At 34.9% G+C, this 12673-nt stretch overlaps 1 protein-coding gene across 1 annotated transcript in view; it reads right to left on the bottom strand.

Moving 5' to 3' along the window:
- Positions 1–241: 241 nt before the first annotated feature.
- Positions 242–12673, bottom strand: part of MMS22L (MMS22-like, DNA repair protein) — a 138518-nt gene continuing 126086 nt past the window's right edge. Inside the window, exons 23-25 of the mRNA XM_011955161.1 lie at positions 5672–5768; positions 3760–3927; positions 242–756 (exon numbers count right to left, since the gene is read on the bottom strand). Of these exons, the coding sequence (XP_011810551.1) occupies positions 675–756; positions 3760–3927; positions 5672–5768 (347 nt within the window). The 3' untranslated portion in view covers positions 242–674. The remainder of the gene's footprint in view (positions 757–3759; positions 3928–5671; positions 5769–12673) is intronic.

Genomic DNA, 12673 nt, shown 5'->3' with positions numbered 1-12673 from the left:
GGCAACTCTTGGAACCTAAATATAAACCCTGTTGGCATGTTTACACTTTTTTTGGATATCAGCTGTATAATCCTTTAGCCAGATTCAGTCTCATTCCTAACACAGTTAAGTGTGCTTTGTAAGGGTTTTATTTATTAACTTGCCTCACACATATAAAAAAGAAAAACAAATACACAGTCATATTTCCCAACACCTTTCCCCCACCAAAAAAACAGTATAGGGTAGCCAGTATAATGTATTATTGAAAAAGTATCATTTTAAAACATAACTATTATTGTAAAAATAAAAAATAAACATGACAAATCAGTCACAATGCAGAAAGGTAGGAAGTCATATTACAACAAAAGTCCATGGATGAAGTATCTGCTTAAGTATCTGCTTAATACTCATACACAGAAAACACTCCCAGTTAGAAAAAGTTTCTTTAATTTAGTTTAAAATTTCATCAAGGTAGAATGCAGTTTTGCAAAGTTCCAAGGATCCTATTACATAGTTGCTAATTAACCTTTAGTTCCTTATTTATACATTTTTTTTACTTACAGATATAAAAGGAAAAAAATCCTAGAAATTATTTTAAACAGAACATTATACAATTAATTAGAAGTAGGAATTGGAGTGGAACAATGTGGCTTTAGATACTGATAATCAATAGACAGGATGAATCACAAAATATATTAAGTATTATCATTTTCCAGCCTCTGCATCTCATCTTGTCCCACCTGTCCAAGGTGAGACAAAAGTTTGCTATATGCTTCCCTGTTTAAAAAAAAGAAAAGAAAGCAAATATATTTATTACCATTTTCATTATTTTTCATTTAAGTATTTACAAATTAAGTCTGGCTGTCCATCATCCATCTATCTAGCCATCTGTCCAGCAGGCTTAGCACAACATTTCTTAAAAAGTAATATTTTATATCTGTTGTGAGTAAACCTAGATGTTAAGATGTATTAAGTGTGATTTTTATATATAAAATGTGTGCTAAAAAAACCATAAGTTCACTAACCTTCTGAAATATTATAATGCTCACAGGTAATAAAATACGTTCATGGAATATTATTTAAGGACAATGATGGTATGATTACAATGGGAAGACTTGTATCACAAACCTAAGTATTAAAACAAAAATTCTGTAACCATAAAATAGACCTGTGTAGCAATTTCAGTATGTATCCCATTTTCTTCTTTTAACCTCTTATAGGTAACGACGTTTGAAAATAAAATACTGTCTCTCCTCCTACATTCTCTAGTATGTAGAGAATGTAACTGGGAGGTGTTTTAGACGATTTAGTGTGCCTAGCAGTTATCTCACTAGTCTAAATACCTGTTCTATTCAGAACCTTTAAAACCAGCCTTCTTATGGGCCTGCACAACCACACAAGGTAGTAGGCCTGAATATTTGTTTTAACAACATACTGCATTAGGGTGGCTCACACATAGCCTCTCTAGTTTTTTCATTCAAATCTGAAGACTGCTCAGAGAAGTCAGATGTGAGACATGTCTGTGCATGAGCTTGTTTTGTGGCATGACAATAAACACCACTTCTTCAAACTACAATTTGAAGTGATTCAATCTTCTCTCTCTAGAAAACCATAGGATGCTAACCAAGTCCCTATGCAGAAGAAAGGAGATGTTCCATTCTGGCATACAAAAGCTTTACAAGGATGATCTCTCTAGTCTGCCCCCCCCGTGCCTTTTATATGGTTTTCATTTACTGTACTGAAAAACTGGATTCCATTAGTTCGCTAAAGCTATAGTCAATATAGTCATGTCTCCAAGAAAGATCTCATATATGACATTGTTTAATAAAAAATTTTCATCTAAAAATTGGAATATGCATATTCATTAGACTATGTATTTGTATAGATACATATACACAGACACATGCATATGATTATAGTCATGCACTGCATTAGCAACATTTTGGTAAATGATGGGCTGCATTCTGGTCAATGATGGGTCCCATTAAGATTATAATGGTACTGAAAAATTCCTAATGCCTGGTGATGCTGTAGCCATTGTAATGTCTTAGTGTAATGCCTTTCTAACATGTTTGTGGTGATGCAGGTGTGAACAAACCTACTGTACTGTCAGTCATATAAAAGTCTAGCACACACAATTGTACACAGTTTATAATACTTGATAATAAGAAACAATCATGTTACTGGTTTAATTTATGTATTTACTATACTTTACTTTTTATTGTTATTTTAGAGTGTACTCTTCTTTTACTTATAAAAATAAAAGATAACCGTAAAACAGACTCAGGCAGGTCCTTCAGGAGGTATTCCAGAAGAAGGCTTCCTTATCAAAGGAGATGACAGCTCCATGTGTGTTACTGGTCCTGAAGACCTTCCAGTGAAATAAGATGTAGAGGTGGAAGACAGTGATGTTGATCATACTGACCCTGTGTAGGCTCAGGCTAATGCATGTGTGTCTTCATTTTTTACAAAATAGTTTAAAAATAAAAACATAATTTAAAAATAGAAAAAAGGCATTCAAGAATATAAAGAAAGAAAATATTTTTGTACAGCTATACAATGTGTGTGTTAAGCTAAGTATTTTTACAAGAGTAAAAAAGTTAAAGAAAAAGCTTAAAAGGTAAAAAAGAGTAAGCTAAGGTTAATGTATTATTGAAAAATTAAAAATTTTAAAAATAACTTTAATGTACTCTAAGTGTATTATTTATAAAGTCTACTATAATAGTGTACAGTAATGACCTAGGCCTTCACATTTATCACTGCTCACTCACTGACTCACCCAGAGCAATTACCAGTCCTGCAAGCTCCACTCACTACTCACTGTTAAGTGCTCTATATAGGTGTATCATTTTAAAATCTTTGCTACCATATAATTACTGTACCTTTTCTACCTTTTCATATATTTAGATACACAAATACTTACCATCATGTGACAACTGTCTGTAGTATTCAGTACAGTAACATGTTATACAAGGTGGTAGCCTAGGAGCAATAGGTCACACCACATCGCCTAGGTGTGTGGTAGGCTATTCCATCTAGGTTTGTGTAAATATACTCTATTTGATGTTCACAAATGATGAAATTGCCTAACTACACATTTCTTAGAACCTATCCCTGTCGATAAGCAACACATAACTGTATTTTGATTCTTTAATAACCTTTAGGACATAAAAATTCCACTGTGAGTACTGACTACTCTAAAACAATTTTTTTAAGAAATAAATATAGGCTTATTCCCACAATGTTGAGACTCTAAATAGTCCAGCACTATTTTCAGTTGAGTTATGAGCCTATAAAAAAAGTCTTATTTCCTATTTTTGACCAAAACCTATCTTGTCTAATAGGGTCACTTATTCACTAGACATATGATACAGCTGACTAAATAAATCAAGCATCCCTCAAAGGGTTATGATTTGCCATCATAAATTTTATTAAAAAACAAGACATCCAAGGCTATGAGGTCCACTTCCCAATGAGGAACACTGAAATGCGTTTTGAGCAACAGCAGCAGTGCTGAAATATACAGCTTTCTAAAGTGGTCACTTTGAAAGGAAAAACATGCAAATGTATGTATTGATTTTGCTAGGTTTGTTGATAAGCCATGCTACTACTATTCACACTTTGTAAAACTGATAACAATCACAGTACTGAAACATTTTTCATCTCAAAAGAACACATCCAAATTTTGGGGAATAAGAAAATACATCATTTCTATAAGATGAAATATAGATTTTATAATCACTGCCCCCCGCAAAAATGTAATTAAATTATCAAACATACCTTTGTGCTATATTCCTGCCAAGGCCCCATTTCTGCTCTGAATCCTTCAGAGATTGAGTGAGGGTAGAAATCAAGTGGATGACAACCTGCTGGTCCAATGTTGCTACTGTTTCTAAAATGCTGTAAACCTGATAATAGTACCTCATACCATAATTCTGGATAAACTGCCTGAAAGTAAAACAGGTATATTTAGGATTACTCCTGGGGCAATTCCTTGTGCTGGTATCTACATGACAATCAACTATGAACTGAACATAACAAAGATCATTTCATATAAGATGACTGTAAGAATCTGAATGCAATATGAAAACTATTTAAAACACTTTAAAATAAAGAATTGAAATGGCTTATTTAAGTTGAGCCACGACCAGAGTGAAAGCACTGTGGGAGGAGCGGTGAAGGGAAGAGTCGGAAGCTTGGGAGGGAGAAGAAGGGGTAAATATCTAATCCCAGGACTTTTTTGCAATATTCTACACAGTGAAATCTGAGTGGAAAGGATATGGGAGACAGTAAGAGAAAAAAGTCAGATTTCCTAGTTACTTTTTAGTTCTTTGTAGCTCTACATAAATCAAACAATATTTTTATGAGGAAGGCAAGTTACTCCTAATATATTTTTATGTTCCTTAACTGAACAAAAGACTTTAGACCCATAGAAGGTCTTTATAAATAAAAATTCTACGTTTTAGCCTTAAAACCTCTACCCTCCACTACCAATCAACAAAATAAAAGCCACCTAGCTTAGTAAATTATAGAAAACATTCAATCTTTGATCATATAAAATCCTTTTCTCCCCTCCTAGGGCTTCACAATTTTCACAAATCACTGTTACTGAGTGATCACAATTTAAATAAACTATAAACACTTGAAAGGCACTAATTATGTGATGAGAAAAATGGAGGTACCAAAGATCCAACATAGAATGAAGGAAACGAACGCAAATTATTTATGGTAGTGGTAAGACAGACATAGGAATAATAAAGGTAAACTGGTAGAAATCTTCAGAAAGAAATACAAAAACATACTGCCCTAACAGCACAAGACTCTAAAGGGAACAAGAGAGGGAAGAAAAAGAAAATATGCCTCAAGTTGCACTGTTATTCTTATGAACAATAGATCTACTTCTATAAAGTCCATGCTTTACAAATTAAACGTAACAGAGCTTTCTGGAGCTACTCTTAGTATCTTAAAGCAAGTCAGAAAAGCAGTGACATGTACTTCTACACTCCTGAGGAACATGTCTGGCAAGGTCTGAAGGCCTGTGTACTCGTCATCATGACTCACATTTCCCACTTTACCCTCTCAAACCCAGTCTAGGGCCAGGTAATGACATTTCAGTCAGTGACAGATAGCATATACAATGGTGGTTCAGTATAAGAAGATTAAAATACTGCATTTTTACTGTACCTTTTATGTTTGGATACATTTAGATACACAAATATTTACTACTGTGTTACAACCGCCTACAGTATTCAGCGCAGGGACATGTTATACTGATTTGTAGTCTAGGACCATTAGGCCACACCGTATAGTCTAGGTGCATAGTGGGCTATAGCACCTCGGTTTGTTGTATAAGTACACTCTATTTGAGGGTCACACAGTGATGAAATTGGCTAACTATACGTTTCTCAGAACTTATCCCTATCATTAAGAGACACATGACTGTTCATGCAAGATTCTTTCTTACTAAATTCACAGGTAATTTTAAGTCCCTTCACTTATCTTTTTCACTGGCACTTTTATTTTTCAATAAAACATCACAATGTAACAAAACTACTGCCAAAAATACAATAATTGAAATACTATAAGCAAGTAGTAACACATTATGTTTTGGATAATTAGTTATTTAAAAAACATGTTGGCTGTCAAATGGCTGGCAATAGTCTCCTTGCCAGTTGGCATATTTTCCAGTTACCTAAACACAGAAGTCAGCTGGGCGGAAGGTTCTTCTTCTGACCCCACTTGGCAGGCTTTTACCACGTATTGCAGGTTCTCTGTGGCCAGCCTTTTAACTAGAAGGAAAAATTATAGCATTACGCACTGTGTCTGAATTGACCATCTGGATCCTCATTTTTATGAACGCTCTTGATTTAGAAAAATATGTTGTTTTCTTAAAGTATGTACATCCTTTTTCTATTTTTCAAAATGAAATAGTTCTAAGTTTTTGTTTTATTCTAAGTATACCTATCTTCCATTTTAAGAAAATAAAAGTTTAAAAGTTTTTTTAAATCTATTTTTCTCTTAGAAAGGTGCCCATATTCAAAAAGATTACACCATCCTAACCCTACAAACAGTAACATACCGACAAAAGAAAGCCTTTAAAAATTCAGCTGATTTACAGACAAGCAGATTGATTTTTTAAAAATTCATAAGCATATTCCTCCCACCCCCTCACAAACATATAAGTAGCAAACTAGATACCATGAACAATGTCTTTTCACTTAAAATTAGCCAAATGTGTATGCAAAAATGTTGTTTGTGATGCTATCTTCCTTTCAAAGGATAACAAAGCATAAAAAGAATACTTACATTCTTTAAATATTTAACCAAATCCTTTAAAATTGTGTGCTTGTACACAAAAATAATGCAAAAATACCAAGAAAGGATGTAGAAAACCCAATATGCTCTGAATGCTACTAAATTCTTATGTTGTTTTTGACACATTAAATATAAGAAACCAGAGAAAAAAGTGCTTTTTCCAAGAATAAAAAAATGTTCAGAAACTGTAACCCATTATAGCAGGAACACAAAATATATGATGAACATCAACTTAATTAATATTAGGTAGTAGAGAATGTTTTCCATGCGATGAGGCTAGTGGCTAAGGAACATACAGCATACTTGCCTTTTACTTGAAAACTTTTTACAACTTTTTAAAATAACTTCTCATTTAGATGTGGTTTATTTTTGCTTTAACTGAACTACCTTTAAAAACAAAATGAGTGTTTTTTTTTTTTTTTAAAAGAACACTCTTACTCTATCATCCCAGCTAGAGAAGTGGTGTGATAATAGCTCACTCTAACTTCCATCTGCTGGGCTCAAGCAATCCTCCCACCTCAGCCTCTCAAGTAGCTAGGACTACAGGTGCGTGCCACCACTCCTGGCTAATTTTTTTTAAAAAGCTTTTTGTAGAGATGGAAGTCTTGCTATGTTGCCCAGGCTGGCCTCAAACTCCTAGTCACAAGTGATCCTCCCACCTTGGCCTCCCAAAGCACTGGGATTACATGTGTGAGCCACACCTGGCCTTTTTGTTAAAAGAAGAGCTTTATTATCATATAATTCACATACTATACAATTTACCCATTTAAAATATATTGTTCGATGGTTTTCAGTATATTCAGACTTGTACAACCATCATCACAATTTTACACTATTTTCAATATCTTGAAATTCCATACTCTTTAGCTATCCTGAGTCCTTCTAAGCAATCACTAACCTACTTTCTGTATCTACAGACCTTTTTTTTTTAACTTTTTTTTTTGGTGTGTGACGGACTTTCCTTCCGTTGCCCAGACTGGAGTGCGGTGCCACGATCTCAGCTCACTGCAACCTTTGCCTCCCGGGTTTAAGCAATTCTCCTGCCTCAGCCTCCCGAGTAACTGGGATTAAAAGCGCATGCCACCATGTATGACTAATTTTGTATTTTTAGAAGAGACGTGGTTTCACCATATTGGCCAGGCAGATCTCGAACTCCTGACCTCAAGTGATCCACCCGCCTCAGCCTCCCAAAGTGCTGGAATTACAGACATGAGACACCATGCCCAGCCCCGTCTCCATAGATTTAACTATTCTGGATATTTCATATAAATGAAATAATATGTGACTTTTGTGACTGGCTTCTTTCACTTAGAATAATGTTTTCAATATTCATCAATGTTATAGCATGTTTCCATACTTCATACTTTCTTATAGCCAAACAATATTCCACTGTATAAATGTATCAAAATTTTTAAATTGATCCATCAAATCATAAGTATTCTACTTTTTGGCTATAATAAACAATATTGCTATAAAAATTAATTTACAAGTTTCTGTGTGGACTTATGTGTTCATTTATCTTAAATATATACATATTTCTAGGGGTGAAATTGCTGGGTCATACAGTAACTCCATGCTTAACCGCTTGAGGAACTACCGGACTATTATCCAAAGTAGCAACATGATTTTACATTTCCAGGGGCATTAAATGAGAGTTCCAATTTCTCCACATTGTCCCCAATCTTTTTCATTGTCTGACTTCCTCATTATAGCCAACGTTGTGGGTATGAAGTGGTATCTCAGTGTAGTTTTGATATGCATTTCCCTGGTGACTAATGATGTTGAATACCTTTTCTGGTGCTTATTAGTCATTTGTTTATTTTCTTTGTAGAAATGTCTATTCAGATTCATTGCCAATTTTTAAATTCAGTTATTTGTTACTTATTCTTAAGAGTTCTTTATATATTATAGATGCACACTCTTTATCATCACATATAATTTACAAGTATTTTTTCCCATTTTGTGGGTTGTCTTTTCACTTTCTTAATAGTGTCCTTTGAAACACAAAAGCTCCTAATGTTTGATGAAGTCCAATTTATCCCTTTCTTCTTTTGTGGTTCATGCTTTTAGTGTCATAGCTAAGAATCCATTGCCAAATCCAAAGTCATGAAGATTTTACTCCTATATTTTCTTCTATGACTTTTACAATTTTAGCCCCGGCACTAAGGTCTATGATTCACTTTAGGTTAGTTTTCGTATGTGGTATGAAACAAGGGTCCAACTTCATTCTTTTGCATGTGGCTATCTATTTGACCTAGCAAAATTTGTTGAAAAGACTACTTTTCCCCTATTAAATTGTCTTGGCACTCTTGTCAACAAACAAAAAAACCCCAACTGACCATAAACACGGGTTTCTCTCTGAACGCTCAATTCTATTCTGTTGACCTACATATCTATCTTTATGTCACTATCACATTGTCTTGATTACTGTTGCCTTGTAACATGTTTTAAAATCCAGAAGTATGAGTTTTCCAGCTTTCCGCTTGATTTGGCTATTCTGGGTCCCCTGTAATTCCATATAAATTAGTAATTCTTATGGAGCTATTAGTATAGTCACTTAAGCTTTCTGTGGTTGCTGTTTGCATAACTATCTTTTCCCATGTTTTTACTTTCAATCTATTTATATCTGTGAATCTATAGTATTTCCTGTAAATATCATATAGGTAGATCTTGTTTTTTTTAAAAAATCCACTGTGATCATCTCTGCTTTTTCATTGGACTGGTCAATCCTTTCACATAGTATTATTTTTGATATAGTTTGATTTACATCAGCATTCTTACTTTTTGTTTTCGTAATGACTCATGTGTTTGTTTCTTTAATCAACTTTACTGTTTTCTTATTGCATTAAGTGAATTTTTTTTTAATGTAGCCTTTCAAATCTTTAATGATTTTAAAATTATTATTATTATACTTTAAGTTCTGGGGTACATGTGCACAATGTGCAGGTTTGTTACATATGCATACATATGCTAAGTTGGTTTGCTGAACCCATTAACTCGTCATTTACATTAGGCATTTCTCCTAATGCTCTCCCTCCCCCAGTCCAACACCTCCCAACAGGCCCTGCTGTGTGATGTTTCCCTCCCTGTGTCCATGTGTACTCACTGTTCAACTCCCACTTGTGAGTGAGAACATATGGTGTTTTTCTCTTCTTGTGTTAGTCTGCTGAGAATGATGGTTTCCAGTTTCATCCGTGTCCCTGCAAAGGACATGAACTCATCCTTTTTTATGGCTGCATAGCATTCCACAGTGTATATGTGTCACATTTTCTTTATTCAGTCTATCATTGATGGGCATTTGGGTTGGTTCCAAGACTTTGCTATTGTGAACAGTGTTGCAATAAACATATGTGTGTATGTGTCTTTTTAGTAGAATCATTTATAATCCTTTGGGTATATACCCAGCAATGAGATTGTTGGGTCAAATGGTATTTCTAGTTCTAGATCCTTGAGGAGTCACCACACTGTCTTCCACAATGGTTGAACTAATTTACACTTCCACCGACAGTGTAAAAGCACTCCTATTTCTCCACATCCTCTCCAGCATCTGTTGTTTCCTGACTTTTTAATGATCGCCATTCTAACTGGTGTGAGATGGTATTTCATTGTGGATTTGATTTGTATTTCTCTAATGACCAGTGATGAAAATTTTTTCATAAGTTTGTTGGCTACATAAATGTCTTCTTTTGAGAAGTGTCTGTTCATATCCTTCGCCCATTTTTGGACAGGTTGTTTTTTTCTTGTAAATTTAAGTTCTTTGTAGATTCTGGATATTAGCCCTTTGTCAGATGGATAGATTACAAAAATATTCTCCCATTCTGTAGGTTGCCTGTTCACTCTGCTGATAGTTTCTTCTGCTATGCAGAAGTTCTTTAGTTTAATTAGATCCCATTTATATATTTTGACTTTTGTTGTCATTGCTTTTGGTGTTTTAGTTATGAAGTCTTTGCCCATCCCCATGTCCTGAATGATATTGCCTAGATTTTATTGTAGGGTTTTTATGGTTTTAGGTCTTATGTTTAAGTCTTTAATCCATCTTGAGTTAATTTTTGTATAAGGTGTAAGGAAGGGATCCAGTTTCAGTTTTCTGAATATGGTTAGCCAGTTTTCCCAGCACCATTTATAAAATAGGGAATCCTTTTCCCATTGTTTGTTTCTGTCAGGTCTATCAAAGATCAGATGGTTGTAGATGTGTGATGTTATTTCTGAGGCCTCTGTTCTGTTCCATTGGTCTATATATCTGTTTTGGAAGCAGTACCATGCTGTTTTGGTTACTGTAGCCTTGTAGCATTGTTTGAAGTTAAGCAGCATGATGCCTCCTCCTTTGTTCTTTTTGGTTAGGATTATCTCAGCAATGCACACATTTTTTTAGTTCCATATGAAATTTAAAATAGTTTTTTTTTCAAATTCTGTGAAGAAAGTCAGTGGTAGCTTGATGGGAATAGCACTGAATCTATAAATTACTTTGGGGAGTATGGTCATTTTCACGATACTGATTCCTCCTATCCATGAGTATGGAATGTTCTTCCATTTGTTTGTGCCCTCTTTTACTTTATTTCATTGAGCAGTGGTTTGTAGTTCTCCTTGAGAAGGTCCTTCACATCCCTTGTAAGTTGTATTCCTAGGTATTTTATTCTCTCTGTAGCAATTGTGAATGGGAGTTCACTCATGATTTGGCTCTCTGTTTGTCTGTTATTGGTGTATAGGAATGTTTGTGATTTTTGCACATTGATTTTGTATCCTGAGACTTTGCTGAAGCGGCTTATCAGCTTAAGGAGATTTTGGGCTGAGACGATGGGGTTTTCTAAATATATAATCATGTCATCTGCAAACAGAGACAATTTGACTTCCTCTTTTCCTAATTGAATGCGCTTTATTGCTTTCTCTTGCCTAACTACCCTGGCCAGAACTTCCAATACTGTGTTGAAGAGGAGTGATGAGAAAGGGCATCCTTGTCTTGCGCCAGTTTTCAAAGAGAATGCTTCCAGTTTTGTCTGTTCAGTATAATATTGGCTGTGGGTTTGTCATAAATAGCTCTTATTATTTTGAGATACGTTCCATCAATACCTAGTTTATTGAGTTTTTAGCACGAAGTGCTGTTGAATTTTGTCGAAGGCCTTTTCTGCATCTGTGGAGATAATCATATGGTTTTTGTTGTTGGTTCTGTTTACATGATGGATTATGTTTATTGATTTGCTTACGTTCGACCAGCCTTGCATCCCAGGGATGAAGCCGACTTGATCATGGTAGATAAGCTTTCTGATGTGCTGCTGGATTCGGTTTGCCAGTATTTTATTGAGGATTTTCGCATTGGTGTTCATCAGGGATACTGGCCTAATATTTCCCTTTTTTGTTGTGTCTTTGCCAGGTTTTAGTATCAGGATGATGACGGCCTCATAAAATGAATTAGGGAGGATTCCTTCTTTTTCTATTGATTGGAATAGTTTCAGAAGGAATATTTCCAGCTCCTCTTTGTAACTCTGGTAGAAATCAGCTGTGAATCTGTCTGGCCCTGGGCTTTTTTTGGTTGGTAGGCTATTAATTACTGCCTCAATTTCAGTACCTGTTATTGGTCTATTCAGAGATTCGACTTCTTCCTGGTTTAGTCTTGGGAGGGTGTATGTGTCCAGGAATTTATCCATCTCTTCTAGATTTTCTAGTTTATCTGTGTAGAGGTGTTTATAGTATTCTCTGATCATAGTTTGGATTTCTGTGGGATTGGTGATGATAACCCCTTTATCATTTTTTATTGTCTATTTGATTCTTCTGTCTTTTCTTCTTAGTTTGGCTAGCGGTCTATTTTGTTGATCTTTTCAAAAAACCAGTTCCTGGCTGGATTCACTGATTTTTTTGAAGGTTTTTTTGTTTCTCTATCTCTTTCAGTTCTGCTCTGATCTTAGTTATTTCTTGTCTTCTGCTAGCTTTGAATCTGTTCGCTCTTGCTTCTCTAGTTCTTTTAATTGTGATGTTAGGGTGTCAATTTTAGATCTTTCTGCTTTCTCTTGTGGGCATTTAGTGCTATAAATTTCCCTCTACACACTGCTTTAAATGTGTCCCCGAGATTCTGGTACATTGTGTGTTTGTACTCATTGGTTTCAAAGAACATCTTTATTTCTGGCTTCATTTTGTTATTTATCCAGTAGTCATTCAGGAACAGCTTGTTCAGTTTCCATGTAGTTTTGCAGTTTTGAGTGAGTTTCTTAATCTTGAGTTCTAATTGGATGGCACTGTGGTCTGAGAGACAGGTTGCTGTGATTTCTGTTCTTTTACATTTGCTGAGGAGTGTTTTACTCCCAATTATATGGTCAATTTTAGAATAAGTGCAATGTGGTGCTGACAAGAATGTATATTCTGCTGATCTGGGGCGGAGAGTTCTATA

Source organism: Colobus angolensis, unplaced genomic scaffold, assembly GCF_000951035.1.
Source record: "Colobus angolensis palliatus isolate OR3802 unplaced genomic scaffold, Cang.pa_1.0 Scaffold398, whole genome shotgun sequence".
NCBI classification, from domain to species: domain Eukaryota; kingdom Metazoa; phylum Chordata; class Mammalia; order Primates; family Cercopithecidae; genus Colobus; species Colobus angolensis.
This window is presented reverse-complemented; position numbering and strand designations above follow the sequence as displayed.